Here is a 22,369-nt window from a genome sequence, read left to right as displayed (position 1 = left end):
TTTACACTTGGGGGAGATGGCTCTGGCACGTTTATCTCCTCTGAGTCCACCCCAGTGACTGCTGTGAGCTGAATAGAGGGAGTGCAGCAGAGGATGAGAATAGTGAAGATGGTGATGATAATGAAGACGATAACAGCAGGTACCATGTTAAGCCCCTCCAGAGCCTGTCATTGTGCTAAGTATTTTCTATGTATGTTCACATTTGATCCTCATGATAATCGTGTGAGGTGGATATCATTATTCCCACTTTATAGATGAGGACTTGAGGCTCAGAGTGATTAAGCAAATTCTCCAGGGTCCATCGTCTGGCAGGTGGCCAGCTGGGGCCCAGCTCAAACTGGACACTCCTAAGTCTGTGCTCTTAACGACTGTACTATCCGGCGAGAGTCCTTGGTCCCAGCTTCCTCCTTTCCTCCCCTCCTCAAAGACCCCCTCAGTTACTTCACAGGCTGCCTTTGTTTTCCATCTGCTTCTTTACAGCCCTCCACAGGGCATGCCCCAGACACCCTCAGGTTTAGCCCTCATGCTGTCTAAATACCCATATGTCTAGATGTGAGGGTCCTGGTCCTTGGTTCCAGTTTGGTGGAGGTGACCGAACCCATAGTCACTGCCAGCCATGACTGAAAGCCCAGCACACGGCCTGAGAGTGACAGATTCTTTTAGCTTAGTTATCACTGCTCTAGAAGTGTCCACATCAACCGAGTCTACAGCCTTTCCCCTCCAAGTTCCTCAACCCTGTTAATAAGACTTAACCATCCTGTGGGACTCAGTCTAGCCATTACACTTGCCCTCACCTCAGCCAGAGAGGAATTCACCGTCTTGGCATTGGAACTAAGGACCCCAGGGGCTGGCAGCGGTGGTGGAGCCTGGCGAGCAGGCGGGCAGGGGAGGGGCTGTGGCCATCAGCTTCCCTGGCCTCTCCTACCTCTCAAGAGTCTATTCTTATGCAAAGGATTTTTGTCTTTATGTGTGCATTTTTTAAAATATCTGAATAAGGGATTCTTAACTTGTCTGTGAGTCCTAGTTATCCACCTAAACCTCACCTAAAACTATATTCAGAATCTTGTGTGTACACATATGCATATCTTTCTAGAGAGTTTTTAGCTTTCATAAGATTCAAAAGGAGGCCTATGACGCAATCACAAAACACAACCAAATAGCAGCTCAGAATTGCTGAGCACCTCACGTGCTCCGCGCGCTTGGCCTTCTGCAATCCTTGCCACAGTGCTACGAGCTCGGGGCTGTTGCTTTTCTTCTGGGAAGGATAGAGTGAGGCCCCAGGGGAAGTGACCCTCCCCAGGGCATGTAGCCCATCCGCGGTGGAGGCGGGCTCTACTAGCGTCTGGTGAGCGTGCAGGTCTGGGCACCGCCATTCTCAACCATCTGTTGGACCTGGCCCAGAAGCCCCCGAGGAGTGAGTAGAGACCCTGTCCTCTCTCTCCAGAGCCACATATTCAAATGGTATCTACACCATGTGATAAGGGGGTGCTAATATTCACTGTCTGCCCTCAGACTCTCATCGCATGGCTTTCTAGGAAGGATGTGAGCACAGATTGCAGTGTATTTTTTTCTACCAGAAATATGACTTGGCTGACATTAGCCATATATTTTCAAGGATAATTCTCTTTCAAAAAATAGTAACATCACTGCTTTCAAAGATTAATTTCTGTTTTAAACAGAAAACTTTTTAATAACCTCATTTCTTTAACAACAACAAGCACAAGAAAATTATAAAATGCTTCCTTCTCTCCTCCCCTCCCTCAGCTTCTCCTCCACATTGGAGCGTAGGCTCTGGTTTTGGCCAGTGAGTTGGTTAATTCATTGCTTTGGTTCCACCTGGGATAGCTTTGGGGGTGGGAGGGGTAGAGAGTGAGGTGTGAGTGCCAACTTGCTTCCCCGCAAGAGGCCTGGCCAGGCGGTGTGGCCCCTTGAAGCCAGGCCTGCTGCCGGCCTGCGACCCCCCCACGCTCAGGGGCTAGGCTCTGGCATCTGACTCATACCTCCTTCCCACTTCCCATAGTCACCCCCTTAGCTACTGGGTGTACAACCCCTGCCTTGGCAAAACCTTACCAGCCTGACAGAGCGCATCACTGCTCCAGCCCAGCCCTGGGGAACGAGCTCTCCCAGTGCTGCAGAGGGAAATCTGCCCCAGAAGAACGGCCCAGTCTCAGGGAAGCAGAGAGGGACATCACGACGACAGGCCAGAGAGGCCCAAAGGTCCATGTGGACTAGGGAAGTAAGCAGCCTTCCCAGAGCCCTTGATGATAGAGGAGTGACCAGACAGACGCTTGGATGCTGAAGCCAGCCTGCCTGGGTTGGAATCCTGACTCAACTGCTTCTGCTTCCTGTGTGTCCTTGGACAAATTGCTTAACCTTTCTGTACTTTATTTTGCTTATCTGCAAAATAGGAGTAATATATGTACCTACTTCATAGGGTTGTTATGAAGATTAAATGGATATTAAATGAGATCATCCTCAGTGCCTGGCCCACCATAAGAACTAATAAATATTAGCAGATATCATCATTATTATCATCATTGTTATGGGTCAAACGGTGTCCCTCCCAAAAGATGTTAAAGTCTGAACCCCTAGTACCTGTGAATGTGGCCTTATTTGGAAATAGGTTTTGCAGATGATCAAATTAAGATGAGGTCATTAGGGTGAGCTCTAATCCTATATGACTGTGTCCTGATCAAAGGGGAAATGTGGACACAGAGACAGACACACGTAGAGGGAAGACAGTGTGAAGACATAAGGGAGCTTAAGAGGGAAGATCCTCCCTCACAACCCTTAGAAGCAACCAACCCTGCCAACACCTTGCTCTTGGACTTCTGGCCTCCAGAAGTGTGAGACGGTAACTTTCTGTTATTGAAGTTTGGGGTACTAAGAAATTAATACAGCCGTCATCATTATCACGCACAGCGACAGCCAGCTCTTGAGTGTGCCTTCTCTCTTTCCCTGAAGGAGCAAAGGCTCCCTAGAAGAGGGAGAAACCTCTCTGTTGAGGTCACATTACTGTATCACAAAGCAACGGTCTGATCAAGTTCAATTCAGCAGCGAGGTGGTGGCTGGGCTCAGCCCTGCTCAGTGCCCACTGGTTAAAGGCTCAACAGACGCAGCCCACCGTCCCGCCAGCCATCCTTCCCAGCCTGTGCGCCCTTCCTTACACCCAGGATGCTAGCATCCGGTGGCGTTCAAGCTGCCGCCTTCTGCCTTTTTCTCCACAGTACCCACTCCATGCCTTCCCCCAAAGAAATGTGTTGCATTTTATTTCTCATCATCTAATAAGCTGGGATTGGCTCTCCTAATTGTCTGCGGTGTGTTTGCCCCTCCCGTTGTTAGGTAATCGTGCTGTCCACGCGACTCCTAAAGCCAACTAGTATCCCTGAACTGTTATTTACAACTGACCGGCTGCATCCAGACCTTGGCTTCTGAGGATCTGCTGAGAAGAGGAGACCTACCCGAGCTGGAAATCCCAATACTATTTTCTGTCCCCATCCAAGATATGCCTCCCAAACCAGTGTCCCTGTTACTAATCGTGGGTATGACTGAATTATGCCCAAAGAATCTTTTTTTTTTAACATCTTTATTGGAGTATAATTGCTTTACAATGGTGTGTTACTTTCTGCTTTATAACACAGTGAATCAGTTATACATATACATAGGTCCTCATATCTCTTCCCTCTTGCGTCTCCCTCCCTCCCACCCTCCCTATCCCACCCCTCTAGGTGGTCACAAAGCACCAAGCTGATCTCCCTGTGCTATGCGGCTGCTTCCCACTAGCCATCTGTTTTACATTGGGTAGTGTATATATGTCCATGCTACTCTCTCACTTCGTCCCAGATTACCCTTCCCCCTCCCCATGTCAAGTCCATTCTCTACGTCTGCGTCTTTATTCCTGTCCTGCCCCTAGGTTCTTCAGAACCTTTTTTTTTAGATTCCATATATATGTGTTAGCATACGGTACTTCTTTTTCTCTTTCTGACTTACTTCACTCTGTTTGACAGACTCTGAGTCCATCCACCTCATTACAAATAGCTCAATTTCATTTCTTTTCATGGCTGAGTAATATTCCATTGTATATATGTGCCACATCTTCTTTATCCATTCATCTGTCGATGGACACTTAAGTTGCTTTGCCCAAAGGATCTTGATACCCACACAGTGAAGTACTTTGCTGGCATTGCTGAGATTCTAAAAAAAAAAAAAAAAAAAAAATCATTTTTCTAAAGGCATCAAACTGCCTTTCAGCTGGCCTAATTCATGTTAATTCCACTTTATCCTTAACCCTCTCTCTGTGATCTTTCTGATTCCGCCTGCAAGTTCATTCATTCTAAATGAGTGCCTGTTGGTGAGTATTGGTAGATTACAAGACGTTTGATCCGCAGTTGCTCAAGGAGAAGTTCCCCATGCTTTAGAATCGTGAGTGTGAGGAAAGTTTGGTTTTTAAGATTATGTAGCTGAGGAGGGAATGCTGCAAACAGGAGCTGAGGCTTTGTTTCTCTCTCGATCTGAGACATTTCTGAAAAGGCCCGAAGGGAGGGGTAGCGGCTAGGGCCGTGCTGATTGTCTGCCTGTGTTGTAAATCGCCTGCCTGTACAAAGGGCTGCATTGTTCCAGTTTGCTTACTGGGCAGGGCTGCCAGCCTGCTTGGAACAGGAGTGGGAGAGAGGTTGATTGGAGGGCTGTGCCTGCCTGTAGAAGGTTTCGTCTCCTCCCCAAGGAAGGCCCCAATAAGGACACCTAGTCCAGGGAGTCTAGGTTGGAACCTCAGCCCCCATGACTTTTGTGATACCACATTTCTATAGAAGTATAAAGCTTTCTTTTCTGTGAGTCTAACGCTTCCTTCTAGCCGTAACAGAAAAACCTAGACTGACAGAGTGAAATTATATAAGAGCTCCAGCAAAAATGAACTGCTTGGAACCCACACATTTGTAGGTGTATAGTTCATGGAAATTTCTAACATCTCTGAAAGAAGTTTGTAATAAAGAGACAGAGCTGCAAAATTAGTGGCTAGTGTGGGTTAAACAGAGGAAATAAAATGTAAACCGAAACATTCACGTGTCTCTGCTTTTAGTGCTCTACAAAACACTGTTATGAGAAAACTGTGAGGTTGGAAATCATTTTGAGATGTCATTGCAGCAGGTTTTCTAGACACCAACGTTCTTTATTTTGCCCAAGTATGTTTTCCACCTAACACCAGTTCCTTCACAATGCTGAAATACTGGAGACCTCGGATGCTTCTTCCCATTCCACTCAGTTAAAAGTTTGAATTTGAATAAGGAAGAAAATGGCAAATAACCCCAAAGAGATGATCATTAAAGCAAAGATCACTCGTTTCTAAAAATAAAGAAGTAACCTGGGGGCTTCCCTGGTGGCATAGTGGTTGAGAATCTGCCTGCCAGTATAGGGGACATGGGTTCGAGCCCTGGTCCGGGAAGATCCCACATGCCGCGGAGCAACTAAGGCCGGGCGCCACAACTACTGAGCCTGCACTCTAGAACCCGCGAGCCACAACTACTGAGCCCGTGTGCTACAATTACTGAAGCCCGCCTGCCTAGAGCCCATGCTCCACAACAAGAGAAGCCACTGCAATGAGAAGCCCATGCACCAAAATGAAGAGTAGCCCCCGCTCGCCGCAACTAGAGAAAGCCCGCACGCAGCAACAAAGACCCATCGCAGCCAAAAATAAAAAAAATTTTTTTAAAAAAGAAGTAACCTGTTGTGTGTCTTCAATCTGCATTCATTAATTCATTCATTCCCAACTATCCAGCGGTATGTACCAGGCACTCCAAGAGCTTCTGCCCATGATATGGGGAAGGAGAGCGGCGCATCCCGGGCACAATGGCTCTCACAGAACGAGCAGCTGGTGCTTCTCCTGACACTCGAGCCCTGTGTGAGGATCTGCTCAAGGATCAGCGTTTGGTTTTTTTTGTTTTTTTTTTTTCTTTTGGCCTTACCCCATGGCTTGCAGGATCTTAGGTCCCTGACCAGGGACCGAACCCAGGCCCTCAGCAGTGGAAGCCCAGAGTCCTAACCACTGGGCCGCCAGGGAATTCCCGAGGTTAAGTTTTAAACCATATGTCTATATGCAAAGGAAACTTTCGGGAAATAGAAAAACCAAACTGCTAACAAGTGGTTCCCTCTGGGAAGCAGCATATTATAGGAGGACTAAGAAAAGGGAACGTCTCGCTCTCAATATATTTGTGTCATTTGAATATGTTTCACAGTAGACATGTATTTGTGTTTTACTTCCGTGCCTTGAATGTATTTTTACAAGTTAATTTTCTCTTTTATAAAAGAATATTCAAAAGCTTCTCATCTGAAATGATAAACAGAGGAAGTTTCTGATTGTAAACATTATCATTCAGCAGTTACTATGTCCCGAAAATGCTCTCAGTACTAGATTAAATATGGTCCTGAGTGATGGGGGGAACATGAGAGGTTGAGTTTATCATCGTCTTTTTCCATCTCTGTGTTCGCTGGTTGGAGGAACGTAGCGAGGCAGACAATCAGGTAGCGGAAGGCTTTGGAGGAAATGTAAGCTGAAAGAAGACCCTGGGGATCAGAGTTTAGTTTGAATAAGAAGGTGGGAGGCACAACTCGGTGTAAATCCTGCAAAGAGCCTTTACCAGATAAGAAAAAAGAGGGGACTCTGGAAGTAGCACATCGGGCCCCTGGGCGGAGCTTCCCGAAACCTCTCTGGCATTGCCTTCTTCTTGGGCTCACTGCCCGGGGGAGGAGAGGGTGGGGGAGAAACGATCGTGCTCTTGGTGTCCTGTGAAGGAGCAGTGGTTAGAACAGAGCTCCGTAGTTTTGTCTGGGTTTAAGTCTCAGCTCTGCCACTCGCAGCAGTGTGTCCCTCTCCAAGCCTTAGTGCCTCCATCTGTAATCCTGATAGTAGTGAGTGGTACCTACCTCATGAGAGGGCTGCTGTAGGGGGACGCCGTCCCTAACACAGCCTGCACAGGACACCACCAAGGAACTCACCCCACAAAATGATAAAGTCTCAAAAGGCGGATAATGTCAAATGAAGAGAAAATCTGGAAGCATTCCCAGGGTCCACAAGGAGACGAGAAGACGGAGGAGGAATAATGCCCTGGTTCCACCTACTTCCAGGATGATACAGCCCAGAGGCCAGGGGCAGCGCCTGGAGCCCCATCCCATGGCTTGGGTTCCAATCCCGCCTCCTCCGCACAATGGTGCACTTCTCCTGGTCTCAGCTGACTATGAATTGGACAATGATAGGACATACCACGTTGAGTTGTTGTGAGAATTAAAAGAGTGAATACGTGTAAAGCATTTAGAACGTGGCACTTGGCAAGCTGGCTAAGAGCACAGAAGAATCACCATGATTGGCAGCTAACGTCTAACGATTGCCCATGCAGAGCTCTGTCCCTGAGAGAACTTTCTTCATCCCTAATGTTAGCTACAGAGTAGTTATGTGGACTCTGAGACTGACACCCTGACTGAACCATTTCAACCTCATCCAAATGCACCAGTTCTAAAGGGATTTCCCCCCCGCCAGATGTCAGCCACCTGAAGGTGGCTTAAAAGGCCGAGCTGGGTGTTGACTGTGGTTTCTCCTCTCTCCGCCTGGGTCTGAGTGTTCACCCCCTAAACCCTGGCTGGTCAGAGCCAAAACAAGCACAGACAAATGCAAGCCTTCTGCCAAGGATCTCATCAGCCACTCTTCATAGACACAATTGATAGAGGTTTAAATACTCCTTAGCGATTGACTTCCACTTTTGTAAACCCTCCTTCTGGAGTCTGCTTCCCAGCAAACATAGCGGGCACGACAGGTGTTTGGAAATACGGCAGCCAGGGGTTGTCCCCAGAGGGCTGGGGCCTATGGATACGGCTCCGTCGACCCCAGACCCCTCCATTACAGCGTTACCCAATAACAAAGACTTCCATCAGGCTCGCCCCAAGACTACTATTATTTATTAAACCCCGGTTACCAGAAACAGAATCCCAATGACAAATAATCCAGGATTACAAATATCGTCTGCCATTGCTGCCCAGGAAACATTAAGAGAAACTCCATCTCTATTTTAAGAGACAAAACCAGACGACGGGGGGTATGTGAGAGCAGAGGTATGAGGGGTACTTGTTGGGATCTTTGCCACAATCAGCGATAACCCCCATCCTGTGCTCTTCTCACCAAATTAGGAGAGTCATGAGGACAATAAGAACTTTCTGGAAGTTTCTCCTTTTAGACTCTGAAGGGAGTGCAGAAAACACCAGTTCTCCTGGGTTATTTATTGTAACAAATAAAGCCCTGTCATTGGTCGTGGCCACTGCCAGGCGCCCTGTCTTGAGTTACCGGCAGAGACTTGGCCGGGCAGCCCGACCCCCGCTGGTGCAGCCCTGGAGTTACCCAACTGCTCGCCCCTGAGGGATCTGCCCAGAGGCTTGTGCGTTTGTCCAGAAAGCACATCTGCTTTCTCCCCTGCAGGGTGTAACATGAATGTCGGAATCCTGCTTTTCACCAGAACGAGGGGCTCACAGTAGGCAGGCCCGCAGCTCTCGAACCTGGGGCTCAGGGCAGCCCGGTGGCCGGGCGCTGACAGGGAGCCATCGTGGTCCCCGGCGCAGCGCCAGGCCCACCGCAGAGTGTTCGGATGGTTTTGATTTGCGGCAGGGAGGAAGCTCGAAAGCCAGACATCTCGACGGACAAGGATCCGGTGCTGAGGCGGACGGGCTGTGGGCTGTGCTGGCCCCCGCCCCAGCCTGGACGTCTTTATTACTGAGCTGGGACTGCAGGCCAGTGTGCAGCAGGCTGATAGCAAGAGCAGATGTGGCCGCGGCAGCCAGGCGGGGCCACGAGCCCAGGGTAGCAGCAGGGAGGTGGAGGGAAGCCCGACAGGGACCACGGGCCGGGCAGGGAGGGCCAGCGTCTGCAAGCAGAGGAGGGGAGAGCTCCGTGCGCTGGGGGCTTTGCTTAGAGGAGCCGGGGCTGGGCAGCGGAGGGCCGGCTGCCTGGCGTCTAGGCCGTGGCATCAGGCAGACGTGGCGGAGTCCTGGATCCGAATCCGCCACTTAGGAGCTCATCCTTCTGAGCCTCCCTTCTCCGCATCTGTAGCAGGGACTGAAAATGGACTGTGGGGTTGGTGTGGAGAATGGAAGTTATTTCAAGTACCCCTACAGTGCCTGGCACAGAGGTTTTCAGAAACAGTGAATGTTACCGCCTGTGTGACCACAGCTTTCATCTCTCTGAGCCTCAGTTTCCTCATCTTTAAACTGGCGGTGGAATTATTACCTTCCTTGCAGGATTCTTCAGAAGATTCAAGGAGGTGGATTATAATCTGGGCACACTGTAAATGCTCAGTAAACTCTGATTCCTTTCTCCATTCCCCTGCACACACTCACACAACCCTCCCTTCCCCTACCCAGGTGGGAGAAGGCCATTTCTCAGTGCCGTATGATTATAGAACAGAAATTAAAACCAAAGAGGAATTCAGAGTATGACGAAAGGGATGAACAAAGGTAAAGAAATATGAAGCTAAATTCATGAGAAGAAAACATGGTGTATTCTAGAACTATAAATAGTCAAGTCAGCCTGAGACAGTGGACAGAACTGGGACTTGGGTGGTTTCCAGCTGGGAGTCAATCTCTCTCTCCCAGAACGGCCTCCAACAAACCACTTTATCCCCAGGGTAGACTGGAGCCCTGAGACCCTTTCAACGTGAATTTCTAAAATGAAACGTAAGAGACCGAGTCCAGTGCTGTGGGGACGTGAGGGGCAACGGGGAAGTGCCAGGAGGTCAGGAAGGGCAGCTCACAAAGGAGGAGAGGCCTGCCGTGAGGTCTGCAGGCTCTTGGAGCAGGTGGAAAGGAGAGGAGGAAGCAGGGCGCCTCTCATAGACAGAGGACGTCTGGCGCCGCTCAGCACCTTTGCAAGATAAAGCCCCCGGGACAGTTCATCTTCTTTAATTCCAGAACATGGGTAGAAGACCATTGGTAAGTATATAAAGATGAACCTCTCACTCACCAGACATTACTAATATAGCCACATAGAATGAATGAAAACAAACGTGAACAGAATCTAGTCAGAGATCCTTGTCTCACTGCCTTTGAAATGAGACGTTTTTAGAATCTCATGTGAGCGCTGTTCCCTCCCTCACCCCCCCTCACCCCAACACCTTCTCAGAGGTTCGGTTAGGCTTGAAGTGTAGAAAATTGCTCTCCATGTAAGGAAGGTTTGGGACATCACCAGAAGCCCCGTCAAGAGCAGGCAGGACACTTACCCTGTGGGAAAACAGATTTGAAAATCTGGTACCGTTCCGTAGTAGGCCCTCAACTATTCATTATGGCTGCTTCTCTTGGTCCCAAGGCCCCCTGTATGTGGCAGTGGCCCATATATGAAATATTATAAAGGACTAAGAAAATCGAATATAGTCAGAAGACATTGATTCATGCCCTTTGTGTGAACTCGAGGACATCACTCGAAACTCAGAGCGTTTTTCTCATCTGTAAAATGGTCGTATTACCTCCCCCGCCCTCCCCACTGGTTTATCCTGAGGGTTAAATGAGATCAGGTGTGTGAAAGCACTACACAGACAAATATAAGGTGTGACTGTTTGCCCATAAAGGTGGTGACTCACTTAGCTTGTATGAAAGGCCTCCCAGGCTCGGAGGGAAGCCGATGAGAGGCCTGGCAGTTTGAGCACATCACCTGGGGCAGGTGCTACATGGGAGGGGTTCCTGAACAGCCCCGGATCAACTGCTACGAGCTTCTGCAGAATGAGAACAGAGTGCACTTTCTGAAAGCAGCGTACCCAAGGAAGGTTTGCCGAATAGAGCACATGTGGAGAAACAGTGGTCTTGTGTAGAAGCGTGATCTTCACGGCTTAGCCAAGCGATCGCTGATCGACATAAAATATAGGGCCAGACATTTTTAGGTTTACCTGGAGGATCAGGAAGGAAATGAATAGGAGATGTGCTATACTCTTGACTAGAAAGCAGCAGATTACAATTTACAACTCTCGCAGGCCGGGGCCTTTGACAAGTTATTTAACTTGTTTTCAAGCTTGTTTCCTCATCTGTAAAATGGGGATAAGAAGAGAATGCGCTTCAGTGGCTTGTTGTGAGACTTAAGTGCTCACCCCAGGAAGGTATCTTGCCCGACTCGACGTGCCCAAGAAGTACAAGGTGCCGAGTAATACTTTGTCTGAAGGACAGAAGGTGAACGTTTCAATTAAGACCCAGTCAGACGTCTCCTCTTTTAAAATGAGCTTTATTGTACATAAAATAAATTAATTACAGTTTAAGCCAAAAGCATGAGTGGCTTTTTAAAGTGCATCTGTGTAGGAGATTTGGCGGTCACCCCTGCATCTGTTCACTCGCTTTAAGATCGTGTTTCCGTAGTTAAGCCACAACTCGGCCAGGTCTAGAAACAACCCAGCGTCATTGCTGTGTTTACACAAATCAGACCAAAATAAATGGACACACTTTGTTTTTCTGTACCTGACGCAACGATTAAAAAAAAAAAAAATTATACAGTCTCACAATTACTCAAAGTCTGGGGCTGAAGAGTTTGTGTTCTCAACCACTCAACACGTACCCAACTCAGCATACTCACCCCATGGCAGGAGGATGCAGGCCCATAAGCTTACACACGTCTGTATATATAACATTCGGCCCATAAACTCCACCCTTTTTAGTGGGGTGGGGTAGTATTTTCTCCTTGTTCATTAAAAGAAAAAGAAATCTGGGTATCCTTCAGGGTAGAAGGGCATTCTATAAGGAAGCGTATTCCAGAGACACATATACTCGCGTAAGAAAAGCAATTCTTCCTCTTGGGAGGAGGGGAAAAAAAAAAAAAAAGGAAAAGAAAGAAAGAAGAAAAAAAAAAAGAGGAAAGCCTGTGAATGCTTAATCCATTCTTTCATTCCCAACGTAAATCACATCAATATATTGGCTGAAATTACAACTGACTGTCATTTACAAGGTAGTTAACAAAATCCCCAGCGATCGTGCCCCGTCCCCACTCCGGAGGAAAAGACATGGAGGATGTTTCACGTATTCGGAGGGTGGCAGTGGGCTCGTTCAAGCTGCATCAGTTCTTTCCCCCTGCTCAGGACAACGCTTCCTCGTCTGCAGCAGTTCCATGGGCCCTCCTGGCCCCTCTGCTCCAGCCCTTCCTGGAACCATGAATAACGGCCAGCATCCAACATTCCTGCAGAACCTCGGGCCTCTTCCCGGGAAGACCAAACCCCCTCGAGCAGCTCGGCGTCAGACAGAGGTGACAGTCCTGACTTTGGCAGAGAGCGCTTGCTTGAACCGCCTCTTCAGGTCCTGCATGTTGGGGGACTTGGGCCTGGGGATGAGGGAGGTCCGTCGCTTCTCTGGCGTGCCACTGGGCTGCTGTTTGTGACTCACTTCCTTGCACAGCACGTGGAAAGCGCTGTAGACGTCGTTGTCGTTCTCGCTGACGGACACCTCGTAGAAGGAGCAGCCCAGCATGCTGGCCAGCTGCAGTCCAAGCTGAGGGTCCACCTGCCTGATGTGCAGCAGGTCGGCCTTGTTGGCCACGACGACCACGGGCAGCCGAGTGCCCGGGTGCAGCTGCTGCACGTGCTGGTGGAGCGGACCGGTGAGTTCGTAGCTCTTGTAGTCGGTGATGGAGAAGACGATCACCACAGCGTCTGCCCAGCGGATGCATCTATTCAGCTGCTCGGTGCAGCTCAGGCCGTTCTCGTGGACCTGAAAGAGAGGGATGACGGCAAGGTGAAGGGTGAGGGCCGGAGAGAGCCCTGGCTCAGCTGGAGAGAGAATTCAAAAAGCCCTTAGCGGGAACACCAGGTTGCAGGCCGTAAACAAGTTCTATCCCCCCCACGCTTCAGCTTTCTCGACAATATGTTGATCCAGCTGCATGGAGCTGGAATAAATAACAGAGCAGCTCACCACACTCGAGTGGAAAATTGACCTGCAGAGAACTCCATGCAGAGAGACTTTGTAGTTGCATAAAATGGGAAATTAACTGGCTAGACAGTAAGTCTGGGGAAGTAAAGATAGGAGCTGGAAGCATTTAAACCTGGATAACTGCCCAGTTCAAGAGGGAAAAAAAAAATACACACGCGCGCATGGCTCTTTGTCTATAGCGTAACTTTCCACCATATAAAAATGATTCCAAGTGTTTGGAGACTATACCTAGATGTTTGATTTCTAATGCCAAAAACACAAATGTAAAAACTGACCTTTTTAACCATAGCAAGGGCATTTTGCCAAATCCAAGTGTGTTTGGTTTGGTCTTTCCTGCTGGGTAGAATCCTCCTACGAGAAGATTTCTGCCCCTTAGCCAAGTCTCCCAAATTAAGCCAGGCTAAGACTGACCAACAGCCAGATACAACTGAAGTGTCAAACAACATATAAAAGCCTAGTGACTCCCCAAGTCTCTCTCCTCCTTCAGCAAGAGGTACTTTGGAAACAATCGAACAATTCCACGGCCAAGCAGACTCCCCTTTGATCTAGTCACATATCTCAGATACTCACCTGAATACCTGGAGTGTCTTGAACCTGAATAGCCAGGGTTTCACCTTCTATTTGGACTTGTCTGGTATAGAGATTACCTATAAAGGCAAAATTTCAACAAAAAAAAAAGATTATGTCCTTCCTTCTTGTACAACTTTTAAAACATTGTGGGATATTTTTTTAACTTAGAAATTATAACCTGAACCAATGCACAAAAATATGCTGTAGTTTATTCTGTTTAATGGGCTTAGTTCAGATTTTTTTTTTAAACAACTGCAATTTTAACCCCGTTTTAGCAGGTTTATTAAAACTAGGACAAAGCTTGTACATTTTTGGAACCTTAGCTGTCGAATTTTAAACGAAGGTTCCATGTTTAGAGAATTTCCGTGAAAAAAATTTTTCTTGTTCAGCATGTGTGGAATTTGTTTTATTTTAGTACTTATCGCTCTTTGGCATAAATTTATATTCTAGCTATTAGATATAATGGTTTGGTGGGCAAATATTGTTAGTAAATTCACAACCAACATAATCAGTTGGAATACAAGTGTAACATAACATAGCTGACTCTACATCAAAGCACAAGGCTGCCATGCCTTATCTTGGGATGGTTTATATAGTGCGTTCCAAATAATCCCCTGTAGGTACTTCATATGGTCTAAGGAATTAAACAATTTGCTAACAGAGCATAGGTAGAAAGTCCTTAAGCCTCCCCAGTGGACATTCTTAATCACAGGGATTAAAAAAGTGTTCTATCGTTTATTCAGGAACTCTCCTCCTAAAATTTTACCATTTAGTTATTTTTCTTTGTTAAGAAAAGAGAACTTTAGGTTTACAACTGCTCTCCTTTGGCCTTTGCTTTAAAAGGTCACCTCTGAAAGGCAGCCAGCAGAGAGGGCGAGGGGTAGGGGGAGGAGCTGGCCATCTTTTTTTTTTTTTTTTTTATGACTTTTGCAGGAGTGTTTTGAAGGGAGAGGCTCTTGAGTACAAAGGGTGCTTCCAACTGGGGTCCCTATAGTTAAAACATACCAAGGGGAATACTTTCAGGCACTTGATAAAATGATGAATGGGCTTGGAATGGAATGAGGCCAGATGGCAGTTATGGGAAGCGGGGGAGCACGGGACGGGGGCAAGGGAAGTTGCAAGTGGCAGGATCCCAGTGCTCAGACTGTCACTCTGAAGGAACCTGCCTGGTAGACACTGAAAAAAAAAAAAAGGGAACAGCAGTACTGGTGCAAGCTGAAAGCATTTTCCTCAAATACATTTCCTCACCTGCATTTCTTTCATAGTCACCGATGAATCGTTTGGTGAGGAACCGGACCACCAGAGCTGCAGGTCAGAAAAGAGAAGGGAAAGAGAGTTAACCTTGGCACAAGAAGTTAGGTTGGTCTCCACCCCTCCCCCAACCTAAAAAGCAACTCTCAGAGAAAGCCAGCCGACCACCACGTGAAATTCCTACCCTGCAGCGACGGGGAGGGGGCTGGAAGGCGTCGTGAATTATGGCTCTGTCCAGCTGGATGGGTCATTTGGTCCACCACCATCCTCGGAGCCCGGCTGAGCCACACCTAAGCCTTCCCGCAGACAAATGTCTTTCCTAACCTTAAAGAACTCCAGGAGAGGTTACGTTCACTAACTCCCCTTTCTGTGCCAGGGACTGCCAGAGGCTCAAGAACCCCAGAATTCGAATCCCCGTTGTGTCGGTGGTGTAGAGGGTCGTCTGGCCCTCAGCAGTTTGTTTCCCTCATCTGATGAAGGAGGAGAGTGGAAACGAAGATGGCTGAGGTCCCTCCCGAGGGGCAGCGGATCAGTAGGAGAGGGTGGGCGATCCGGCTGCAGCTCCCACCTCTCCCCCACGCCTCGTTTAACCGCAACTCTCAGTGGGGGCCGCCCAACTCCAGCCCCAGAGGTAAGCGGGTTCTCGCCGGAGCGCGAAGACTCACCTGTCTTGCCCACGCCACTGGCGCCCACCACAGCGATCTTGACCAGGCGGCGGCCCGCCGCCCCCAGGCAGCAATCGGCGGCGGCTACGCTGCCCGGGGCGGGGTACTCGGCGATAGTGCACATGTTCTGAATGAGGCGCATCGCCGCTTCGGCAGGGGCTTCAGCGCGCGGGACGGGACCTGCGAGACAGGAAGAGGCTCGCGCTACGCAGGAGCGGGCTGGTGGACCGGGCAGGGGGCTCCGCGGTATTAAAAAAAAAAAGAAAGAAAGAAAAAGAAAAAAAGCCCCGGAGCGGGCGCGGCGGGAGACTCCGGCTGGCTCGGGTTCCAGGCTGGGACTGCAGCAGGGCTGCGCGCGCGCTGTTTTCTCCGGGGCCGGCCCCACCCCTTGTTTCCCGCGGCCAATCCCTGGGCGCCCTGCGCGAGGCCCCGCCCCCGGCGCCGCTCTGCGCGCGCCACGCCCCTGGGGTCGCCCAGAGCCAGTGCGGGGCCCCGTGAGGCTCGGAGAAAATGGGGCAGCCGGCAACAGGAGGCAACGGGTGGGCCGGAGCCGACGGCGCAGCCAATGGCGGCCGCCCAGGAGGGCGGCGCCGGGCACGGGCCGGGGTTCCGCTGCGCCGGGATGGGGCACGTGCTGTGGCTGCGGGGTTGGGGGCGCCTCGGTCCCGGGAAGCGGGGCTCGGTCTGGGGGCGGCTGTGGGGGATGCCTCTTGGCCTGTCTGCCTGCCGTCCCCGAAGAGCGCGGCCTCGGACCCCCATTAGCATTCCCAGGCATCTGCACCCGCCCGGATGCCCAGCCCGCCCACCCACCCACCCACCCACTCACTCACTCACTCACTCACTCACTCACTCCCCGCAGCCAACTGACTGATCGGCCAGCTCCGCCCACCCTCAGGGAACCTGCGCCCGGGAGGCCGGGGCCTCGAGGGTGTGAGCGCTCGGGGTCGCCCGTCTGGCTGCCCGGCTTCGTGCCTGTCTCCTTAATTTGGGTCGTGATTGTACTGACTTGGGTGCATCCGGAGTGGCATCCTGGATCATAGATTTGGCTACAGTGGCAATCAGTAACAAAGACCCCCGTACCCGCTCCCCTGAAATGTGACTTTAACTTTGGGGAAAAATAAAGTCACCCAGTTTGCTCTAGCTCTTGTTGGCAGGGTGGCGGATCACTCACCCTCCGACAAGCTCACGTGAACACACATACGGTCGAGTGCATGTACAGCCTACCCAGAGGCAAATCTAGAAGTAATTATAGAACAAGCTTTCTAGCGCCTCACACGCACTCACACCTCCTCCAAGAGCTGTGAAAAGGAAAGCAACAGTTATCCCAGCTGTCTCTGGATACTGACTAGATTGGGAGGCAGATATCAGAAAGGGTCTGCACTTAGTCTCTGGTTATGAGGAATGGCAAGTTTACTTAAGTGACTTGATGCCAATTTGCGCTCATAAAATCCCAAGCTCCACCCCTTACATTCTCACCACAGAAAGGCATCTTCAGTGGTAGGCTGAATTCCCCATCCAAGCAACATTCTGTGGCTGGAACTGCTGTAAAATGTCACCAAACACTCAGGCTGACCACCTCCCCATTCCCTCCATCTCGCCCCCTCTCCTTCCCACCCTCCTAACCTGGTGGGCCCCCAAATGTTCCAGAGGCTTTTATCCTAAAGACAAATGACAGCAAACACTGTGGCACTGGGTCCACACCCACGTTAAAGGTTGAAACGTAAAAGTAAAGTAAACCAATTCCCTTATCTACACATGCCAGGCATCTAGTTTGACTCCTCCTTGCAACCTTGACTTAATTGACCAGGTATTTGACAGAATTTATGATGCAGACCCAGTTCAGACGTTGAGATGAACCCTCGGGCCTATCACGGTTTAGATGTTTGCAGGAATTCAAAGACGAAATAGGAGAGTAATCTCAAATGGCTCAGCAGCAAGTCTTCTAGGATGGGCAACATAATTAGCAAGGTGCACAACCTTAATAAACACGAGAAAAGGTTGACTTCTGGGGAGGTCACAGGAATGAAAGAAATTCAGCCATTTGAGTCAGAAGGGAAAAGAGTATATCCAAAATGCACTATGTTTTTCTGCATGGTTTAAATCAAACTTGAATTTTGCTCTTCATAAAAATTGCAAAAATGCACTATGTTTTTTGCCATAAAATCAAACTTAGCAAGACTATAATTACAGGTAACCATGTACTTTTCAACGCCCCCCCCCCCCAGGAAAAAAAAGCCTGTAATTCTGTCATGCTTATGTGGTAAAATAATTATGTAGTCTAAAGTTTTTGTTCAACTGCTTTTTACACACACACACCACACACAGAGACATGACGAAAGTTGTCAAGGGGAATTTTGCTTTGAATCATTTTAGCTTCTGGGGCTTGATTCTCAGTACCATGAGCCTGTACCAAGCCTGTGATTCTTCCGTCTGAAACACGAAGGCTGAATTTGGTATTCTTATTTTAGGTCTAAGAGATCTGGCTGTGCTTTAAAGAACACAGAAAAGAAAGAAAGAAGAGAAAGATGGAGAAAATCTCTTCAAATTCCAAACATCTAGCAAATAGCCCACCTCCATGCCACTCTGCCTCAGTGGACGACACGAGAGCTACCCCTTCTAAGAAATTCATAGAATTAATAAAAAGGAAGGGGAAGGGGCAGGAGAACTGATATACATTGAAGTCTTGTTTTATTTCAGGCTGTGGGCTAGGGATTCAGCAAACAAAAATCTCCTTTTACCTTTTACCTCTTCCTAAGAGGTAGGTGTCATCATTACCTCCTGTTGCAGTTTTCTGTTGCTGCTTTAGATGTCCAAGATGCCTTCTTCAGTGACATGTCTGCATTTCAGTTGGAATGGCTGGAACAGCTGGGACTGGCCAGTATCTCTCCCTGCCTGCCTCCCACTTTGGTTAGCTCAGGCCCGCTCCCAGCATGGCAGGTGGCTTCCCTTAGAAGGAGTATTCTAAGAAAGGAAGCAGGAGCTGTCAATGTCTTAAGGCCAGTGCATGGAAACTGGCACAGCATCACTTCAGCTATATTCTGATGGTCAGTCCCAGAGCCCACCCAGATTAAAGGGCAAGGGGCATAGATCCCACCTTTAGAGGGGAGTAATGTCAAAGAATTTGTGGCCATCTGTAATTCACCACCCTTCCATTTTATAAATGAGGAAACAAAGTCTTGCTTTAAAACTCCTTCAGGGTCATATATCCTGTAAAAAAACAGAGCCAAATCTGAAAAGGATGAGTAACACAGAAAATATCCGGGATGTTCACAATGAGATGGTCTCCTGTGATGCCATGCTATAGTGGTTAAACTGTTCTCTCTCTCTCGGCACCCACCTCTGTTTAACCTAACACACTAGAAATGGAAAGGAAGGTGGGTGTGAACCCACCATTTCCTCCACACTTTTCTCAGCATCCCAAAGAACATAGGGGGCCAACAAAGGAGAGTTTGGGCCCTACCTTACATTTAATTCTCAATTATAAAAGAGTATAATGAGATTCTTTTTCAACTGACGGCTTTGAGACCACTGTTCAAGGCCACTGTTTTCGTTGCTTTTATGTACTCTGTATTGACACCCCTCTCTGCTTTTTTGAACTGTTTTCCTACAGCCTGGCACAGGGATTATTTACTGATGTCACTTGCTCAGATCGTTTTCCATTCTTTAGTGAGAGCACCTCAATTTTCCTTTGGAAAACTCCCCTGCCCCATTCTCATGTTGCTCTGATGATGGCAATGGGGTGATACCAATCCCTAACTGCAGGAGTAGATACCAATAAGCCTCAGGGATTCGTTCAGGCCTGGGCCAGTGAAATATCTCCCTGAGAGTTTTGTTTGTTTTGTTTGTTTGTTTTTTGCGCTACGCGGGCCTCTCACTGTCGTGGCCTCTCCCGTTGCAGAGCGCGCAGGCTCAGCGGCCATGGCTCACGGGCCTAGCCGCTCCATGGCATGAGGGATCTTCCCGGACCGGGGCACGAACCCGTGTCCCCTGCATCGTCAGGCGGACTCTCAACCACTGCGCCACCAGGGAAGCCCCTGCCTGAGAGTTTTGCTGGGGGAAGGGGTGCTTCATTTGCACTGATGTTAATCAGCTGGTAGAAAGTGAGCCTGGAGCTCCAGGTAACCATCCTGCCACCATGTGGGGAAGACTGCCTCAGAATGAAGCCAACCCACAAGAAAGCAAAGTTGACAGGCAGAGAGGCAGGACCCTGATGGCATCTTTTCTAGCTCTGCATTCAGCCATACCTCAAAATCCAGACTCACTCCTTGAAATTCCCAGTTACAGGGGTCAACACAGTTGCTTTCGAGATTAGGCTCGTTTGAGTTGGATCTCTGTCACCTGCACTGAACACGGCTTCACACACCCTGTTTGTGTGCAATTGTGGTCTCTGCACAGGCATCAGCAACATCCCTCATTCAGAAATCTGAGCTCGGCCATACCCTGCAATCTATAGAAATACGCACACAACTGAAAGGATATTAGTCCATCCAGACAATGGAATATTCAGCACTAGACAGAAACGAGCTATCAAGCCACAAAAAGCCATGGAGGAAGCTTACATGCATATGACTGAGTAAAAGAAGCCAATCTGAAAAGGCTACATACTGTATGATCCCAACTTTATGACATCCTCCAAAAGGCAAAACTAAGAAGAGAGCAAAAAGATCAGTGGTTGCCATGGGGACCAGGGATGGAGGGATGAACAGGTGAAACACAGAGGCTTTTTAGGGCAGTGAAACTACTCTGTATGATACTACAGTGGTGGTTACATGTCTTTATACAGTTGTCCAAACCCATAGAATGTACAACACCAAGAACGAACCCTAATGTAAACTATGGGCTTTGGGTGATGGTGATGTGTCACTGTAAGTTCATCAGTTGAAACAAATGTACCACTCTGGTGAGGGATGTTGATAACTGGGGGAGACTCTGTGTCTGGGGGACGGGGCACGGGCTACATATGGGAAGTCTGTACCTTCTGCTCAATGTTGCTGTGAATCTAAAACTGCTCGAAAAATAATCTATTAAAAAAAAATATATATATATATATGAAAGGGCATCTAGTCCAACTTTCTCCTGCAGTATCCCTGCTAAGAGATTGTCCAACCTAATCTAGAATTCTTCCAGTGATGGGAAGTACTCACCATCCACAGCAGCACATTTATACTGAGCTGTTATCTTTTCTCCTAGAGCCCCCTTCCTGAAAGGCAGACATTGGCATCCTCACCAGCTTTCCAAACACCTGATCCATTGCTCCTTTGCCTTCCATAGTAGTTTGGAAAGGACTAAAGGACTGATAAGGGAAAAGGAAAGGTGCTTGCCTATGCATGGACATGTAAAGGAACAGGAAACACCAGAGATGCGTCGCCTGCATCTTCACTAAGGATGACTTGTGATAGAGTTTTTATCATTCAATTTTAAAAATGAAAAAGAACCATGGCTCAGAAGCAGCATCTGGATGAAAGAGGGGAGAGAATTCATTTTGAGCTACTCATTTTCTAAGAGCTCTGTAAGCGTGGAAATAGAAAGAGATAGAAGTAAGCGTAATGGAAGGTCTTCACCCAATGGCTCTGTGCACCATGTGTCGGATGTCTTGCAGTTCTATGGATTCCGCTACAGAGAGCTATGCCTGGTACACAGTGGGGATGTGATGATTTTTTTATATTGTCAACCTTCTTTTTAGTAGAGGCTGGGATGAAAGGTAGAATCACTAAGTTCAAAAGGCAAAGGAGGGAAGGCAGATTGGAACTCAAATAAAAAGAACACAACACACACACACACACACACACACACACACACACACACACACACACACCGCTTGCCATTAGAAAGATCACCAACTGACCAGAACACTTTAACTTTGAAAAAAGTAAGATCTTTAAGTTCCTCGAATGGGCCTTCCCTCCCCTCCGCATACCTTGGTCGGTTTCTATGGTAGCAAATGGCCCACACTCCCCCCTCCCTTTGCACACTCAGGAAGAAAGAAGGACTAGTGTTCTACAGTTATATTCCCTTGCTACTCTATCAGGTTTTATCTTTCTTATTCTGGAAGGTTTCCTCCACCCTCTTTCTCTATTTCAATGTAATATATAAACTGAAGGTAAAAGAAAAAATGGAAATAATTCTCCTTTTCATTCAGGGCAAAATCTGAGATTTTCTTCTCCTCTCAATGATTTAAGTCTTAATAGCCAAAGTCGTTTTTCTGGCAACACAGAAGACCTATTTGATAAGTAATCTGGTGGCAAGAACTCAGAATATATTCAAGTTTTAAACATTACTTGGAACAGCTAGTGAATTTTCACTGTGTTTTCACGGAGAGTAGGGAAACTCACAGGGCTCGTTTTCCCAAAGGCTTTTAAAACGTTGAGCATTAGGAACTGACGGGACTGCATTATTGATAAAGCCATGGTTAGGAGTTCTCGTCATTAAATGAAAGGTCTTAAAATATTGGAGCTAGACAGTGCTGACTTTCTCTGAGATCATTTCTTCTTCTTTTCTCCAGTGGAAAGAACCCTTCAAGCATACAAGGATCCTGCCGCTTCTCTCTCCAGCCCATCACTTGTACGGAAGACTAAGGAGCCGAGGGGCATAAGTATCGGTCCCCCAGAAATGATTGCTCTTGGGACACTTGACGGGCTACTGGGATCAGGTGATACGCACAAACAGAAATGGTTCAGAAAGATTCAGACAACTGAGCCAATTGTTTAGCAGAATCTTTGGTTCCAAATTCCTCCGTAGATTGGACACATCTAATATTTGCCCTCCGACTTTCCCTTGGGGTGCTAGAAAGTTCACCTAAGGACACTTCAGGCCTCCTTATTTGTCTTTGCAGAGAAGACAAAGCCTCTCCTCACAGCCTCCACTCCTTAGCATAATGTTCGAAGCTAAAAGGAAATCAAAACTTCATACCTATCCACCTATGTTATGAGAGAACAAGCTTCACTTTCCTCCATTGC

General features: G+C 48.2%; 2 protein-coding genes across 2 annotated transcripts in view; one reads left to right on the top strand and one right to left on the bottom strand.

The window, feature by feature from the left end:
- SCFD2 (sec1 family domain containing 2) overlaps window positions 1-6,643 on the top strand; it is a 398,472-nt gene extending 391,829 nt beyond the window's left edge. Inside the window, exon 9 of the mRNA XM_079920247.1 lies at window positions 3,343-6,643. Within this exon, the coding sequence (XP_079776373.1) occupies window positions 3,343-3,435 (93 nt within the window). The 3' untranslated portion in view covers window positions 3,436-6,643. The remainder of the gene's footprint in view (window positions 1-3,342) is intronic.
- Window positions 6,644-11,060: 4,417 nt separating this feature from the next.
- RASL11B (RAS like family 11 member B) lies at window positions 11,061-16,076 on the bottom strand. The gene is made up of 4 exons (XM_079920249.1): window positions 15,414-16,076; window positions 14,746-14,802; window positions 13,498-13,574; window positions 11,061-12,708 (listed from the first exon to the last, which is right to left on the bottom strand). The coding sequence occupies exons 1-4, from the start codon at window positions 15,553-15,555 to the stop codon at window positions 12,238-12,240; spliced, it is 747 nt and encodes a 248-aa protein (XP_079776375.1). The 5' UTR covers window positions 15,556-16,076; the 3' UTR covers window positions 11,061-12,237.
- Window positions 16,077-22,369: the final 6,293 nt, after the last annotated feature.

Source organism: Stenella coeruleoalba (assembly GCF_951394435.1).
Source record: "Stenella coeruleoalba genome assembly, chromosome: 4".
NCBI lineage: Eukaryota > Metazoa > Chordata > Mammalia > Artiodactyla > Delphinidae > Stenella > Stenella coeruleoalba.
This window is presented reverse-complemented; position numbering and strand designations above follow the sequence as displayed.